This window comes from Phyllostomus hastatus, unplaced genomic scaffold (genome assembly GCF_019186645.2).
Source record: "Phyllostomus hastatus isolate PE091 unplaced genomic scaffold, TTU_PhHast_1.1 phas_contig_17, whole genome shotgun sequence".
NCBI lineage: Eukaryota > Metazoa > Chordata > Mammalia > Chiroptera > Phyllostomidae > Phyllostomus > Phyllostomus hastatus.
This window is the reverse complement of record NW_025333664.1, coordinates 10,895,324-10,913,402: the sequence shown is the minus strand read 5'-3', so window position 1 is coordinate 10,913,402 and position 18,079 is coordinate 10,895,324. Positions and strand designations below refer to the sequence as shown.

At 47.9% G+C, this 18,079-nt stretch overlaps 2 protein-coding genes across 3 annotated transcripts; both read left to right on the top strand.

Annotated features, from left to right (window-relative positions):
- Nucleotides 1-1,984: 1,984 nt before the first annotated feature.
- Nucleotides 1,985-7,964, top strand: WFDC13 (WAP four-disulfide core domain 13). Its single transcript, XM_045833158.1, has 5 exons — nucleotides 1,985-2,072; nucleotides 4,503-4,622; nucleotides 6,918-6,960; nucleotides 7,278-7,352; nucleotides 7,940-7,964. Exons 1-5 carry the CDS (start codon nucleotides 1,985-1,987, stop codon nucleotides 7,962-7,964), a joined length of 351 nt encoding a protein of 116 aa, XP_045689114.1.
- Nucleotides 7,965-14,102: 6,138 nt separating this feature from the next.
- SPINT4 (serine peptidase inhibitor, Kunitz type 4) lies at nucleotides 14,103-17,117 on the top strand. Of its 2 annotated transcripts, XM_045833705.1 has the most exons (3): nucleotides 14,103-14,316; nucleotides 15,877-16,054; nucleotides 16,948-17,117. In XM_045833705.1, exons 1-3 carry the CDS (start codon nucleotides 14,202-14,204, stop codon nucleotides 16,997-16,999), a joined length of 345 nt encoding a protein of 114 aa, XP_045689661.1. In that variant the 5' UTR covers nucleotides 14,103-14,201; the 3' UTR covers nucleotides 17,000-17,117. The 2 variants fall into 2 exon arrangements, 1 of the variants encoding a protein (XP_045689661.1); XR_006785067.1 differs by lacking the exon at nucleotides 15,877-16,054.
- Nucleotides 17,118-18,079: the final 962 nt, after the last annotated feature.

Below are 18,079 nucleotides of genomic sequence, written 5' to 3'. Positions count from 1 at the left end.
GAAATATCTATCAAAATTACGTATGAGTTTACCCTTTTAGCCAATGATTACAAATTGTCAGTTAGAAATCAACCCTGATGTTCCACCTCAAGCAATACAGAAAATGTGCACGTGGTTGTTGACTGCAGCAAATTTGTAGCAGAAACAGCTTGAAAAGTGCATCAATGCGCACAACAGAAGCCTGACTGTGACTCAGGTGTGTGCACGTGCAGGCGCAGAGCAGAGGCATGGAATGCAGCCGTAAGGACGGCGAAGTCAAGGTGGATTGTTAAATGAAACAGCAAAGTGCAAATGAATATATTTGTGCAAGAAAAAGAGGGAATTCAGGATTCAAGTGACGGATTATTTTACACAACATTTCTAAAGAATTGATATGAAAAGGGAGGGGCTGCTACTCGGCACATTCTGTGAGGTCAGTGTAAACCCGCTGCAAAACCAGGCAAGGAGAGTTGCAGGCCCAGTTCTCTCGTGAGCGTGGATGTGAAGTCCCTTAAAAACGGAAAACCGAAGCAAACCACATAAAAACGTTAATGCACAATGATCCCATGAGATTACTGCAGAAATGCAAGAATGGTTTCGTGTTGGAATATCTGAAATGTAATTCAATACATTAACAGACCAAAGGAGGAAAAAATGCTATCTCGATATATGTAGAAATAATATCTCAACATATAGAAATAATTTCACATAAATTAGTGAAAATGTTCTCGTCGTGTCAGGAATGAAAGAGAGCTTTCTATACCAGATAAAAGATGTTCATGAGAAGCCAAAAGCAGACACGATCCTAAAAGAGGAAACTGAAGTTTTCATTTTAAATTTGGTACCAGACAAAACAGACACTATTCCCACAACTCTGCAATAATGGATAGGGGTCCTGGCCTGCACACTGAGAAGTTAAAATGGCACAAAGTTTGAAGAGGAAAAGTAGAAGTTATCATCAGCCGATGCTGGTCGAGTACACAGAACGCTGAAAAGCATGCACCAAACAATTACGATAAACAACGGCGGAATTTAGCAAGGACGCTAGGTATGGGTACAGAAGTCCCTTCTCTAAGTGCCCAGCAGTAGAGGAATGGATAAGGAAGTGGTACCCATATACAATGGAATGTTGCTCAGCCAAAAAAAAAAAGAATGAAACCTTGCCATCTGCAACATCGAGGATGGACCTCGAGAGAGTATTGTGCTGAGTACAATAAGTCAGGCAGAGAAAGAAAAGACAGGTGCCGTATGATTTCATTTATATCTGGAATCCAAGAAACCAAATAATCAAACAAAGAGAACAGAAGCAGTCTCATGGGTACCGAGAACATTTTGATGGTTGCCAGATGGGAAGGGGTGGGGGTAAAAAAGGTCAAGGGAACGGACTAAGGAGGACAAATGGGTAGTTACAGAATAGTCATGGGGATGTAAAGTACAGCATAAGGGAATATAATCAATAATATTGCAATAATTATGTATGGTTCCCAGTGGGCACTAGATTTATCAGAGTGATCACTTCATAAATTATATAAATGTTCAACCACTGGTTGCACACCTGAAACTAATAAAATATTACATTATCAAAAGGATTGAAAATTATCAAAAGGCATTTCTCTACATCAGCAACAACTGAAAAGAAACAACTGAAGATTTACAATACTATTTGCAATAGCATTTGAAAATTCAGGCTTCTAGGAATAAAAACGACAAAGACAGGGAAAACATAAAAATTTCACGCAAGAACATGAACAACACCTAGAAGGATGAGAGACATCACGAGGTCAAACTCGGGGGCATGAAAATGGCATAGACTTGAAAACACTACCTGGCCCGGGGTGGGCGTATTTGGGAGGTGCTGGGATTCCCGCCAAGCCGCCCCTAGCTGTGATACACGGTGGAAAGCCAGTCACAGCGCCTCCTCTCCTCCCTCCTCTCCCCCCCAAGCTGTGCCTGCTCAGACCCACCAGTCCTCAGCCAGGACCCGCCCCGCCAGCCCGCCAGCCACATGAAGCTTGTGCTGCTTCTCCAGCTCCTGCTGTCGGTTCTCCTAGCACCACAGCTGGTGCCTGGGAGCCCCAAGCAACATCTGATAAGTAGGTACCGTGCCCGGGGGCCCAGGGGAGGAAAGGAGCCTCTCTAGAGATGGGAGGATCTGAGGACTGACTCCCGGGCATGTCTCATGAGAAAACACAGCGTTCTGTTCAAGAGTCCAGATTTTAATGCCAGTGAGATCTAGGTTTGAATCCCTGCTCTGTTGCTTACTGAGTGATCTTGGGCGAAGTGTCTCTGGGCCTCAGATTTTCTCTCTGCCGTGGATATCACGGTGCTGGGATAGCTGGGAGGAGCAAGTGAGATCAGGCATGCAGTCGTAGAGCGCTCTTACAGGACCACAGTACACGCTCGGTGAGTATTAACTTCTGTCAATGTTATCAGCCTCATTACCCAGCTTGTTCTAGCTGCCCTGGTTCCTTCATGGGTGCTTGGGCCCGCTCTTCAAGCGTTCAAGCAGAGAGGACAATTAAGTTGGTGGAACTCAGGCTGGAACCTACATAAGTCTTGGGCTTGGCAGATGTTTTGGAAGAAAGGGAAGTCTTGCATTTTATTTCACATTTAAAACATGCCGCGCTACCCGCACAGTTGCCAGTGATTAGCCACATTGGGAAGGTGCGATCCATCTCAGCAGCCACTGTGGCCCAGCTCGACCTAACAAGAATGCTGGGCACAGGGATGTTGACCTTGGCCTCTACCAAATGGGAAGTGAACTGTTATTCATCACACCTGCACACATCTGTGCGGAGAACATTTCAGAATTGGGGTGGGGGGCTCAGGGCAGGAGTGTGTGTGGTATCTCACGTGCCGAGGTAGGCAAAGACCTGCTTTAGGGGTCTCGGGGAAGGCATGCGGGTTTGTAAGAGTGAAGCAGGCTGAGCAAGCTGCAAGAGAATGGGGGTGTCTAGGACAGCATTCACTGGAGAATCGAGGACTAACATCTGAACAGAGGCACAAAGAGGCTTTCTGAGAGACTGGTAAGGGCTGTGCGATTGGGACCGGATACAGAACTCGAGAGGGTCAACCTTTCGGAGACCCCGGCTCAGGGACTCCTTCCCCATGTTGTTCCACTGAACCCCAAAGCCCCCAAGTGAGAACTAACTCCAGTTTCTTGCTCTCGTCCTGCAGGGAGCTGTAGGGTGGCATGCTGTTCCACTGAACCCCACACCCCCCAAAGTGAGAACTAGCTCCAGTTTCTTGCTCTGGTCCTGCAGGGAGCTGTAGGGTGGCGGAGACGCCCAGGGCGAGTCTGGACACTGGTCTCTGCCAGACTGTCAACAGCTTGGGCCTGGGTTCCTCTGACCTCATCTCTGGTGCCATTGGCTGCTAGAATTATAGCCCCAACTTTATTCATTTATTCTTTTGAGGTCACCTTTGATTTCCTACAGACCCCCCTTCTAATTGCAACAAGGGCTTATAGCATGTCCCACCTAGGATATTTGCCCCAGAGCAAGGGCAAGTCACAAGGTACAAAATTTAAGGCCTGGCTGGACTTGATAAAGTGATTAATGGGGCGTGTCCTTAATGCTTTAGAATTCTGGAACACCAAGACATGGGCTGAGGCCTGAGGCAGGATCTGCTGGAGGAAGTGGTCTTGGCTTTGACCTGAGTGCTGGGGGGTGGGGGCAACGGGAGGTCAGCATGAAAACGAGTGTTCTTCTCCAACAGCAGAAAGTGGGGGCATCCTGGTGCTCTGGCCTCCTGACCAGTATAACTCTGGAAAGAAGGAGAAGCTGATCTTTGCCCCCAGAAGCTGACCCCACTATGAAATACCCACCCTTCTCCCCTTGAAAGAAGTCGCCCCCAGAACTCATTTGCGATTTGGGTTCTAGCATTCTGATGCCAGTACCTTTAGTGTGCTGTGCGGTGTTCATCCTCTCCCAGAATCTTCCCTCTGCTCACTCTTCCTAGGCACAAATAAAGCACGTTGACCCCAGGATAAACTACACTGTTACGAGAGGACTGTTACACTGTTAGCTCACTTGAGACTACATAATGAATCAGGCAGATGGATCTTTTTTTTCTTTTAAATATTGTATTGTTTATGCTATTACAGTTGTCCCAATGTTCCCCTCTTTTCCCATGCACCCAGCCCGTCCCCCACCCGTTCTCACAGTCAGCCCCACACCAACGGTTCACTGCATACCCCTTTCTCGCTCACCGTGCACGCCAGTCATCCCCTTGAACTGGTCTATGGGGCCTTGGCACCTGATCTGCAAGGACGGTGAATAGCCCATGGCTGTAGGGTTCTGATGGACAGTGTCATTGATCCCAATACCCAAGCTCTGGATGTCTTCCCTGCCTAGAACTCTGTGGAAGGCAGCCGCTAAGGACAAAATCGTACTCCGCGTCCCTGGGGCCACACGAGGGAGACCAGGGTGGCTGTTTTCCTGGCAGTTCCTTGGGCTTTTGGAGCTCTGACTGTCACTCCAGGCTGCCGTTCAGGCACTTCTCTTTCCTGTTCTGTATTCCAGAGTATATTTTGGAACCTCCGCCCTGCAGAGTGGCCCCTGAAAACTGTACTATGTTCTGTGCAGAGCAGGAAGATTGCCCAACAGGACTTCAGTGCTGTTCTGCCTTCTGTGGGATAATCTGTACGTTAAACATACAGGACACCCATAAAAAGTAAGGGGCTCCTCAGGCGCAGCCCTGCCCCTGGCGCTGCTGGTGGGGGCTTCATGGGAGGGTGTCTCACCAGCTGTTACAATGGGTCTCTTTCTCCTTCTCTTCACCAAGAAAATCTCCATAAACGTCACGATTAAGAGCCTTCCCAAACTCCTGCCCTACAAAATCCTTCTCTCCTCGTCATCGCATCTGTGAATCTCTGAATCTGCCCCTCGGAATGCCCTCACCAAGTCCTGCATCTGCAGACCCTGCCCTGACCCAAGACCCCCCTTTACCCTGGGGCCTGGGGCGCTATATCTGGGGCCACGAGTGTCACCAAAATCCAAAAGCAAAACTGCTCTGTTTCTGCTTTTCCCTCTCCCACCAAATGCCACCGTTTGGCCCCTAGTGCTCCTGGGCTCTGGAGGTCCTCCGGCCCAAAGGAAGCTTTGGTTAACCACCAGGGGCGTGAACCACACTGCTGAATGGAGAGCCCTCCCACAGCCGAGACAGGGCAATAGAGTGCTGATGAGACATCTAGTCTCTAACCCAGTCTTGCAACTGTCTTTCTAGGATCTTGGGTAAGACAGTGCCCGGTGTTCGCCTTTCCTTTTCTCATGCATCAAATGAGGACTCTTTGTTCCAAACTGGCAAGATTATAAGTCCCAGATGAGGTCTCAACAGGCCCACAAGGCAGGAGACTCAACCAGTGAGCTTCTAAAACGTCTTGTTCTGTGATGTGTTCCTTGCTCTGAGCACAATACCCTACATGTGAGGCAAGGGACAGAGAGATCAAACAAACAAACAAACAAACAAAAAGGTACAGAACGATGAAGTGTGGGCCCAGAGCCAAATACCTGGACTCAAATCCTAGCTCTACCACTTTTTAGCTTGAGTGACCTCAGACAAGTTAATTTGCTTCTCTCTGGGCATCAACTTTCTCCTCTTTAATACTAGAACAATAATAATGAGATTACAATAGATCATCCATGCAAGCTCTACATAATAATTGCTCGGTAAATTTTAGCAATTAGGCAACCCTTTCTCTCTCAAGAGACTGCCCCTTGCAATGAAACCCCACCTCTTTCAAGGCTCCACATCGGAGGCAGGAGCCTAAATGTGACTCCTCATTGTCACTGGGTTCCTTGAGGTTCCGCTTTCTCCCTGGCAGGACAGCTTAGCTTCCTGGTCTAGTTTTAAAGATGGAAGTCATGGGAAATAAAAAATTATATCTCTAAGGATAACATTGCACCAGAAAATATCTGAGACTACTTTTCTCCTACAGACAGAAACACAGACCGTCGGTAAAGAAGAAGGCTGACAAATGAAGCGTGTGTCCAATGGCGTTTTGTAAGTAGCGGGGTCTGGCCTGGAATTCCTGGTGTGTTTTCTCCGTTTCCCTCCTCCAACCTCTCTACAGGCTACCCTTAGAGCCCCAGAAGGTCAGCACAGCCTCTGTCATCCAGATTGTATCCCTCCTCGGTTAGCCTTGTCCCGGGGCTATGTTCTCACTCCCTGGGGCAGGATGCGGTCCAGGATGAGTTGTGCCACACAGGGCAGGCAGAATCGTGGCCCGGGGGGAACACGGGGCACTTGGGTCTGAGCCCGTGCCAGGGGACAGGCGCTACCAGCCTCGGGGTCGACAGTGCCCTGAGCGGGAAGTCAGGCTGAGCTCTTCACACTCTGTGTGGCCTTGGTCACTTCACGCTCCATCTCCGAGCCCATCAGCTCCCTCCTGTCAATGACTAAAAGGACACTGTGCCACAGGTTTTGTGAGAATACACAAGGCCATGTGCACTGGACGAAACTGGTCATTGCAAAGATTCTACAAAGGTTAGAAGCCGCCAGCAACTCATTCTTTCTGGGTTCCATGTTTTTCCTCTTTAAAAAAGGGGGGGGGGGATCATCTTTATTACTTTACCTATGTCCCGAGGACATTGGAGCCCTCTGCAACTCCACCACTATAAAAAGGTACTATTCGTAAATTGATGGATGTTGTTTCAGACTTTATGGAGGGGGAAATGAACAGCTTAGAGTCATTCAAGAATCTTCCGGAAGTCACCAGCGTTTCCAAGTTAGGACAGTGGTCCTTTTGCTTAAACTGCCCTGTTATCAACACCATACGAGAGAGTTTGATAAATGATAGCACGTGGAGGCCAGTGCAGGAGCACACTTTCACCCTTGCTCAGGCCCTGGTGAGTCAGCCGTGCTCGCTTCCTCTGCGCCTCATGCATAACTAACTGCTCAGGCCGCACACTGGCCATCAGCATTGTTCCATGATCCAGGGCCCCTGCAGCATGAAGATGCTGAGCTCATGGTGGAATCCAGGTGTGATATCCAGGTGAAAGGAGGACCAGGCTGCTGCTACTATGTAGGATATTGTTATTGCAGTTTCAGATTTACGTGGTTGTGGGTCTAGAAGCCTTAGTAAGCTTCATCTCAATGCATTGCCCAAAGAGGCAGGACTTCACCTTGGCCAGGCAGCAAATCATTGCCGTAAACTTGAGTGTGTCTTCTATGGAACCAGCACCCCTATCCCGTGACCTTCTGGTAGGATCAGCCAGGACCGTACCCTAATGCATCGCATTAACTGCCACATCTGTTAGGCCCACGTGTCAGACTGTTTGCTCTCCCTGTTCCTGCAGACTGTCCTCTGCAGAATGGTTCCCCTCAGCTGACCGTGACCGCTCCGGAGACCCTGGTGTTGCCAGGAAGGTCAGGTGAGGAAAGAGATGGCAGTGCCAGCAAGGGCCTGAGAAAAATGTTGATCTTGATCCCAGAAAGTGCAACACTGAGCCTCCTGTGGTGACCTGGTGTAGACAGAGGACAGACAGCCAAGCCGACCTTGTCACAGTCTTCCATGCACCTGGGCTCTGACGGGTGTCATCAACTTTTTTTGATTATGAGCACTTTAGCCATGACATGCTCCATCTCATTCAGTCCTCACAGCAGCCATAATGCCCAGTTTACAGACCAGGAAACTGAGGGTCACAGAGTTAAAGTGATATGCTCAGCATCAGCCAACTGGTCGATGACGGAGCTGGAATACAAACCCAATGCTTGAAATGTCTAGTCCCCAAGGGATCACCACCTTGGGGGGCTCAGTTCCCTTCTGCTGAGTGCATTTTCAGTTTCCTGCTTCCCCTGAATTTTCCACTGATGCGCTTGCCCTGGCTTCCAACTCAGGCCTCCTAAGTCCTTGTTTCCTTTCACACTTGGAAACCTGCCCCACTAAGCTTGGTCTCTCTCCAAGACTCTACGCGTGCTCCCCCCCTACGCTCTGGCTTCAGCTCTTCTCTCTGCCCAGGATCTTTCTCCCACTTCCCCGATGAGCTCCCACGCGTGCTTCAAGTTTCATGTCAAATAAAAATCTCCATGGAGGCTTCACCAATTTACACCAGGTGGAATGGGTCATTCTCTTTGTCCCTGCACTGCACTGCAATGGTTTAACTTAGTAATTTTTTTTTTGTCTAGAATATGTCTCACAAAAGCAAGAACTGTATCTGACTTCTTTGCCACAGAACGCTAGAACAAAACACCACGCCTTGCACATACTGAGACTACAACTCTGACTTCTCAAACGGGATGCAAGGAGGCTGGCAGGGAGTAGACGAACCCTAGCATCTGCTGAGTTGTTCCCACGGAGAAAATCCTCACTGCATAGCCCAGAACCCCCCAGGCATTCACTGCCTGCCTCACTTTTGCCTGCTGGACCCAGCGTCCCTTTATACATTTTTTCCTAAAGACTAATTTATATTTGCTTTTGAAAACTGAGAATAGGCCGAAAAACACACAAAAGAGAAGCTGGGAAGTATCTATTCCCGAGGGGTACTGGGCAGGGGCAGGGCTAAGGGTCCTGGCTACTCTGGGACTCAACCCAGCGCTGCCCTGGATGTTCTGGGGATGCCGGGTGTCTCCAGCTCCCCATCTCCTTGTCTGTAGATGAAGTCAAATGACACCTTCCCTCAGGTGTGTCATGAGACAAAATGAAATGATACAAGCAAAGCCTATTCCCCATGGCCTGGCAAGAGTCTAAGAAGAATGTTACTATTGTTATTCGTGTCCCCTCAATCCTTGCTTTATCCAACATTTTTGTTTTATAAAGAAATCTAAGTGTATGTTTCACCCTAAACTCCATTTTTTAAAATTTCCCTAGGTGCCATATAAATTAGCTCCCGAAGAAGACAAGCACCGTGCCTCTGATCTTTGAAATATCTTTGAAGACGGGAGACAGTTATGGAAAGTGCTCCATCCCTGAAAGATAATGTGATTAAACCACGTCATGAAGGACCAGCTAATTGAACAATGATCTTGATTCCTGTACTAAACCTCCAGCAACTGTAGAAGTTATTGTTTCTCCCTGTAAATCCCTTGAATATGTTATCAGCTTGGAAATTTGTGGTTTGCTAGTCCACAATTCCACTTTCCCCCAATCATATCCCCTCTGAATGAACTTTTCCCAAGATAAATGTGTCACAAATCTGTGTCTTATTCCTCTCTTCTGTGACACCCTTCCAATCTGGCTGATCCTCAATGACCCCTGGCCCAGACCTGGAAATATTTTTCAGAAAATTCTGTAGCTCCTTGACCACCGTGAGCTGGTTCAACCATGTGGTTCAAGTTCACCCAGTGAGCCAGGCCTCTCACATGAAGTTTGGCTGTCCCTTCAACTCTTTCTGTAGAGCCACAAAGCCCAATCTCCCCTCATACAACTCTAATCTGCTCTGCCCTCCCACAATTGGAGCCCAGGGTGAGTGGCTGCAAAAGAGAGTTTGTGCATTACCCCTTTAAGAGGGCACCTGTATCTCTAACAGACTCCTGTCTCTTCTTGGCAGACAGAATTCCCACTGATTTGCACAGCCAGATGTTATGTGGGCACCTGCTCCCCACTCAGGTGCTCTGGGCTGGGGAGTCTGGCTTAGGGTTGAGATCCTACTCTTCTCAGGGGGGACCTTTGCAGCTGAGATTTCCCTCCAGACTCTCAGCCACTGTCCTGGGATTGGGGCCAGCCCTTTTCATGGCTCCGCCCTTCCTTCCAATCTCGCTGTGGCTTCTGTGAATTCTTGGTTATAAGACTTCTCTTCATCTAGTCATCAGTTATTCGGGTTGAATGCTCTATATTTTAGTTGTAATTCCAGTTTTGCTCTGGGGGAAGGTGAAGGTAGCTTCCACCTACTCCACTGCCATCTTGGATCCTCTGTATCGATTGTTAAGGCATGTATTTTAAGTTTTTACTCTGGGCACAATATGGTTATAATAGGAAAGGAGCCTGAGGCAGGAATAGGCAGTGAAGGGACTTGGGAAACGGAGATCTCCTATTTCATAGGCACCCCACAATAGGTGCTTTCCACTTGAAGGAATTGGGAATGTTACAAGAATGGGCCCCTGTTTGGGGGGATTAGGAGGGTGTTGGGCTGGAGGGCCCATAGGCATCACACCAAGGGAAGACCATTACTAAAAGATATACTACTGATGAAATATGATGTAGACAAAGATGCTTATTCATATTACTTCTGAGTGTAAAATAGTTGAATCAAATTTAATATTCAACAATAGGAGACTAGTAATGTAAATTATGGTAGATCTATGTAATGTAATTATAATAGGCAATGGAATGGGGCTTTTTGCATTGTCTCAAAGATTTTAGCAGAGTCTTCATGGCTAAAGACAACCATCAGTGTGTGCCCATTCATTTTAAAGAAAAGTATGAAATTCCTGAAGAGAAAGGCATTCAGATGTGGCCAGAGTGGTCCAAGGGCCACCATCACTCAGCTCCAACCATTTAAGAAAAGGTTAGAGTTTCACAGGGAGAGGATTCATGAAAACGTTTTCGGAAGGGACATCATGGAAATAAGAAATGTTGTGTCCCCTCCACTGCGCCCAGTGAAGGGCTTTCAAAGGGCCATCCATTCACAGGTGAGTTGAATCTTCTGCCAGAAGGAACAGCTGACATTTCAGCCCGAGCTGATTGCAGCCGAACCACAGAAACGCAAGACCATGCTCACTGTCCAATCAGGACATGAAAGAGTACTTAGAAGCGATTGAGATGTGTCTCCTGAGCCTGGGAGACATAGAGCCTATCGTCTAGTGAGAAGCAATGGGAAATGCCTGGCCTCCCAGAGGCAGAAAGGACTAGGAAACCCAAGTCTTCTTGGGAGCCAAGGAAATAACAGGAGGGTAGCCAGGCTTGAGACATCTAGTCAGGGCTTCAACAAGAAGGTGTCCAGCTGTGGTCTCTGTGAATATGGTGCCAGGAGCAGCTGCAGAAGGAACTTGACTCAGAGTGCCTCACCGCACCAGGGCATGCTGCAGTCTGGAAGCGAAAGCCGCCCCTCTGATTGGGCGCTTGGTTACAGATACACCTCAAGGAAGGGCAGACTGAATTTCTTCTAGGCGCTCAGCCCAGGAGTCCCCTTCCGTCTCACAAGTCTTGTTTCTAAGGTTTTAAGGATGTCCCCAGCAATAACAATAGTGATCTACCACTTTGGTGTTTTTTAGTGTCTCGGGGAGAAATTCTGTCTGTGAGTGCCACAAAAACTGGGCCCAGAGCATGGAATACGGCTGCCGACGGGCCATTTCCTGCTCGTCATCTTCCCGAACAAAGCAAGGGAGGGGTCCCTGGTTGGCTGCACTGATCAGTCCCCGTTACAAAGGAGGAATAGGACTGCTACTGGGCAGTGGGGGCCGAGGTTAGACCTAGAACATAGGGACCTTCTTCATCTAGTGTCGTGGAAGATTGCAGCGACCGATACAGACGGAGCCGTGAAGAGCTCACATGCTTCCGAAATGAGAATTTGGAACATTCTACTAAGTTAAAAAAAACAAACAAGCAAGCAAACAAACAAACAACACTAACCAGTTGACCCATTGCTGGCTGAAAGCAAAGGGAATGTGGATGCATAATTGAGGCATTAACCAATATCAGCCACAACGTTCCGACCAGAAAAGAGGAGCATAGTATCCTCTTCCTAGTATCATGGATGTTCGTAAATATAAGTGCCATTAATATTGTATTGTGTGTGCGTTTACTGTAGTTCTTTTCCATCTCCCATGTTCTCTCTTATGTTAGATTATATGTGTAGGTAATGTTTTAAAGTAGAATTTATTGCATGGGCATTTCAGTCAGCATTGTTGAGTAACAATCCCCTGCCAATAAAATCTCAGTAGCAAGTAACAATAAACATTTATTTTCTATCATGGCTGGTGTGGTTCAGTGGATTGAGCCTCAGCCTGTGGACCAGAGAGGTCACCGGTTCGATTCCCGGTCAGGACACATGTCTGGGTTGCAGGCCAGGTCCCCAGTTGGGGGTGTGCGAGAGACAACTGATCAACTGATGTTTCTCTCCCTCTCGATCTCCCTCCTTTCCCATCTCTCTAAAAACAAACAAATAAAGTCTCTTTAAAAAAGAGTTCTTTTCCTCTCATACCTCAGCAGGAAAATGCATGTTCCATTAATCCACACTGAGTTTGGCTGAGCTTGGATCTGGGCTAAGGGTAAGCTCCTCTTTTGGTCCTTGTATCTCTCATGCTTCTCGGCCGAGTGGTTTCTTAAGAATTATTCTTAGGGCAAAATGCAGAGATCAAAGAAGGAAATCCATCCTTGCAAGCACAATTCAAGTCTGATAATAGCTTTGCCCAAAGCGAGTGACAGAACGGAGGCCGAAGTCCAAGGGCTGGGAAACACAGAGGAAGTACGGCCTGTCCGCATGGAGGCCGTCGGAAGAATGTAGATGTATAACCACATTGCTTTGAGGAGGTTTACGAGAAAGAAACTAACTTAAATACTACAGAAGCATAATACATCCAATGCACTCATTGTTTGCGTTTCAAGAAAGCGAAATGTCCCTTCCGAATGACTTAACATTTGAGAAAACTATTGTATCTTGGACAGTGTTTGTGAGGGCAAGACAGAGAGAATTTAGGGAGCTTGAAGCAGGAGGACAAGGAAAAAGGGCGGAATTCTCATAGCCCATCGTTTATTTTTTTAAAGATTTTATTTATTTATTTTTAGAGAGGGAAGGGAGGGAGAAAAAGAGAGAGAGAGAAACATGAATGTGCGGTCGCTGGGGGTCGTGGCCTGCAACCCAGGCATGTGCCCTGACTGGGAATCGAACCTGGGACACTTTGGTTCGCAGCCCGCACTCAATCCACTGAGCTACACCAGCCAGGGCTTTATAGCACATCGTTTAGATCATAGGAAAGGAGAACGGTAAGAAGCTCTCCTCTGGGGTGATGTGGGTAAAGGTCAAAAATACAAAAGAAATCAGAGTCTGAAAAGGCAAAACTCAGAGACGAGGAAGTGCGGTGAAACGGAAAGGTCTGGCTCGGTCCCAAGCGGTGTGACGGGCCTGGTGCAGCATTCCACGCAGGAGCACGGGGTACACACTTCCTGTGCCCCCAGGTCTCTCGTCACACCGTGTCCACACCCGGCTGGGCAGGAACCCTCTGTAGCAGGCATTCACAACAGAAGCCTGTCCTAGAATGCCGCCTGCGTTCTTTGGTATCCCGGCTTTCACAGCCCAGCTGGGAACCCTTTTGCTGAAAGAAAGATTGTATGTTAGCAGCAGTGGCCGAGGCAGCAGCTGGGATTCCATGAAGTTCTGATGTAGCATTTGCTTCACAGCGGTCCCCTTCCGGGCAGACAATTCCTGACTCAGGTGCATTCGTCTATACCACTGGCTTGTCCATTCCCATCACCAGCTGGTGTCAGTGTATCAACCTCTGATGAAACACAAAGTACCCAGTTACGCCCCTGGACCATTTTCCAGAAAACTGCCTACTCAGGAGAGTCGGAGATAGGTCCTAACTTCCATTAGTCTTTCCTCGCCGTGTAGGTGCTCCCTCCTGAGCTAAGAACTATTCCATACCTTGGCCAAAATAATCAACTTCGGGTGGTTTAAGGGGGTCAATGGGGAAGTCAACATTTCAAAAAGCTCACCACAAAAGAGAACCAAGGTGGCCTTAGTTCCTAGGTAATGTAAGGTAGCGAGTTCAAAGCTTGTTTCCGCTACCTAATATATGTGTGACCTTGTAGAGATAACTTAACCTCAGCCTCTGTTTCTTTTTCTGTAAGTGATGATAACAACTGCATTTAACCCACGGGGTGCTTGTGGTGCTTCAGTGATTTAGTATGTATGTTGCTTAACGTGGTGCCTAGCAGGAAGTGCTATCAGGGTTAGTCACTATCATTCATGTATTGGGTTTGTTACACTCTTTCTGTTGTACCAGAGTCTGTCTCTTCCTGTCTGTGGAAGGGAGGAAAGAAAGCGATCCTTTTTTAATTTGTTTTCATTCTGATGGTTCTACCATCCATGGTTAAACACACACAGAGGCTCAGCCCCTTTGGTTTCTTTGGTTTCTACATGGACATGGGACTCACTATCAGGCTTCTAATCAGCCTGGGACCTTCAGCTTCATGGCTGGGTACCCAGGCATTCACTGTTCAACTCAACGCCGAGTAATGCCCAGTCCTGGCCCTCGGGGTAAACGGGCTCAGCTCTCTCAAGTGTCCAGCACAAACTATAACACCGGTTGATGTCAGGACTCTCCTACCTGCTGCCTGCTGTACCATGAAGCCCGCTGAGCTGAGATTTCTTCTAGGGCTCCTCATCTTCTTCTTGCAGACTATGCCATTAATGGGTGGTGTTGAACGAGTTTCTCAAAGGATGTGTGAAGATCTCAAAGGTATGAACTTGAAGCAGAATTTAAATTCAAAGACTAATGATGAACGAGGGAGAAAGTGTTGGGGGGAAATGTTGGTTCAGTTGACTTCCTCCTTTTGGGTCAACACGCACAGGTTCTTAGGCCTTTGGCTTGGGACCTTACGTGCTCTAGGGGTCTTGTAGATGTCTGGTGAGGAAAAAACAAAGTGGAATACAAATAAGTTCTTTCCAATCGGGCTCTCTTTTGTAGGATTTCCAAAGACTAGGGGTACTTTGAACTGGGGGCTTCATGACAAATTTCGAGGACCCCAGGCCAATCTAGAGTACGTACTGAGCTGCAAGAAAAGGGGCTGACCCTGAAAGCAACGGAGGCATTTCCAGTATCTGGGCTCTGGGGACAGAGAGAACCCTTGGACGCGTGGTCCCTGTTTTAGAGGGGCACACAGTGTGGGTGCGAGATCACATGTACAGGCTCAGTGCTTCCAGAACATAGGCGGTGGCACCGTCTACACTGAGTCAGAGGCCCTAAATTCGGACCCCGCCCCCAGCAAAGGGGTGCCCTTGGTTGAGTCGCTCGGTCACTCACTACCTATCCCTCCTCAGTCTTAGTTTTCCCGGTGTGACATGCAGACCAGGAAAACTGCCTGCTTCAGAGGGCGTTCATGCGCAGTGAGACTACGTGTGTGACTGTGCCTGAGTAGCTACTTTGACCAGCCAGTGCATTCCAGCTGAGGAAGACAGACAGCAATCTGGGAGCTGCCAGGGCACCCGGATCGTTGGGACGCTTATCAGTGAAAACGGAAGGTTCGCCTCTGGGAAGGCACTGGAAGGAAAGATGACAGGGTACGAAAGCAAGAGTATCACCTTCACGCTGTGCACCTTGCTACGCATCCTGCCTTGAGGCGCCGTTACCTGAAATTTGGGGTGCAGATAGTAGAGTGAGTGTGTGAGAACTGGAGAGTGAGCGTTCTGAACTGTATGTCCTGTGTGGGCAGTGAAGAGGAGAGAAGGTCTTGGCCGTGTGGCTCAGTCGGTTGGAGTGTCGTCCCAGACACCAGAAGGTTTTGGGTTTGACCCCCAGTCAGGGCACAGAAAGAGGGTGCACGTTTGATCCTCAGTCGGGGCGCTTCTGGGAGGCAACCAGTCAGTGTTTCTCTCTCACATCAATGTCTCTCTCTCTCTCCTTTCTTCTCTCTCTAAAATCAATAAACATATTTCTTAATTTTTAAAAAAGAGGAGAGAAAGATGAAGGTACAGAGAAGCAGGAGACCACTTTCATAAAAATAAACAAAACGAAACGGGAACCTTATTACTTTGTACAAGCTTCTGGCAGAACCTCCTTTTCACGGCTCGCTCTTTCTCCAAGTCACTGACAGAACCTGGAGTTGTAATCAACTTCCACGGCCAAGGGCAACCTTGCCAAGTAACCCTAATTCTAAGAGAAAATAAGGCGCCCTTCGGTGACTTTGAATATGGGACTATTTCCAGGCTCACATGAGGACTTTTGAAGGGCCCGTGAACACAAGATCTTTGATTGAGTCCGAACAAAGTCCCTCTAACCGAACGGGAACCTCTCGTGCAGATCCCTGCAGGATGGAGGTGGACATCGGCAGCTGCTTTGAAATCCACTTTAGATATTTCTACAACTACACCTCCAAACAGTGCCAAAGTTTTATCTTCACTGGCTGTGATGGCAACCTGAACAACTACAAGCTTAAAATAGAATGCCAAATCATGTGTGAAGAAGAATTCAAGACACCGTAAGGAGTCCAACCTTGCCCTTGAGCCTTGGGGAGAGGACAAGGAGAGGCTCGGGGACCCCAAGAGAAAGCCCAGTTTGGAAGCAGGAAGAGGGAGAATTGTCTTCATCGAAAGGTTTAACAGTTGGGTTGGCTCTCAGGATTGTCTGTCATTTTGCAGTTAGGAAATCAAAAGACCAGAGAGAAAATAATAGCCACAATTTACTGGAAAATTAACATGTGCCAGACATTGCAGTAAGCAATTCACATGCATTGGTACAAATGACAATTAAAAGCATCCTAAGATGGATGTGTATTATTAATTTCACGTGGCAGATGAGGAAACCAAGCCCAGTGGAGATATCTCACTGGCCCAAGGTCATGGTATTAAATAGCATAAGAAGGATTCTAATCAGATCTGCCGGTTACCCAGGACTTGACCATCTTCCACGCATATGGTCACCCAACCCTCATCATTGTACTTCCAGACTCAGGGACTCTCCATGGCAACGCGATGCTTTATACAGCTCAGCTAGCTCCCAGCCTACATGTGACTGCTCCCCAGTCACAGGATCTAGAAGAAGGCTCATGGAGGCCACAAGGGCTATGGTGTGGCTGATTCCCAGGACAAGGAGATAGAGAGCAGCCTGAACAACAACTCAAAAGCAGAAATTTTGCTTTATTAGCAGAATACTCCTAGTGGGTCTTTGCAGTGCCTGGCACACAGTCGGCAATGGCATGGTTTGAGAAAATGAAAGAATGAGAGATAAAGAAGCAGGAGGGGCATTGGAAGAGATGGTGTCCTCTGGGTTTCCCCTGAGATAAAAATGACAAATTAATCCAGGGACACTTTCCAAAACCTGTAAGTCAGATCTGTTGTGCTTTGTTTTGTTTTTGTGTTTTTGCTTAAACAGGAGCCTTGAAAGGAAACCCAGTAGTGGGAAGCGCCCTCGATCCACCAGCTGAAGGCAGACATAAGAAACTTCAGACAAATTTTATCGTCTTGGTAATATGTCCTTGAAACTCCCATCTGTCTGTGATTTTCTTGGCTTTCGTTTTGTCTTTCCTGAGAAAGAACTGTATGACCATTAAAATGAAATAATCTTTGTGTCAGACTTCCTTCTCTGACTGCCCCTCCCCCGACCTCCTCTGGGGTTGGAGCACCAGCCGCTCCTGTCTGTGAGCTCCCCTCTTCCGCCGGACCCGTTCCCTCACCCCTGCACGCCATACTTACACTTTCAGGTGTGACAAGCCAAATGTCTACAGGGCTGTGTCGCCTCCTCTCTCGTGTGGAGCCCACTAGTGAAACCGAAGTTCCAAACTTGTTCTCCTTGTTGTCCTTGAAATCAAATTGAGTGATGAACCTCACACTCCCATGAAACATCCCTGCACTCAAAACAAATTTTTCTCTGTGACGTTTCCCGATTCGCTTCTACCACACCAGGAGCCCCAGTTCGTTGAACTAGACCCTTGACTCGATCCCAATGTATGAGTAGTTATATGTGGATAGTTTTTAGTACCGCAGTCGCTGAACTTTGACTTGGCTATTCTCAGTGCTTCTGGGAAAAGGACCCTCAGCTTTAGTCTGACATCCGTGTTAGCTCCAAAACAATGGTCATCCAAACACTGGTTGCCAATCTTCTGAATAGAATGCCACAGCGTTCAGCATGATCTTCCCAGCTATAGGATCGTCTACTTGACCATTTTATCTCTGAATTTTTTCACGCACCCCTGCCCTGTATCCCTTCTCTGCCCGTCTCATTGACAAAACCCAATCTGTCAACTGTGCATCACCAGAGGCGTTGTAGACCAGTGAGTCCTAGAACTAGACACACAAGCCTGGTCTCTGTTCAGTCTTAAGAAAAACAGCTCAGGCTGGTGAGGCTCAATTGGTTGGATCATTGTCCCATAAACCAGAAGGTCACGGGTTTGATTCCTGGTCGGGGCACATGCCTGGGTTGTGGGTTTGGTCCAAGGTGGGGCATGTGCAAGAGGCCACCCATTGATGTTTCTGTCCCTCTCTCTCTCTCCCTTCCTCCCACCCCC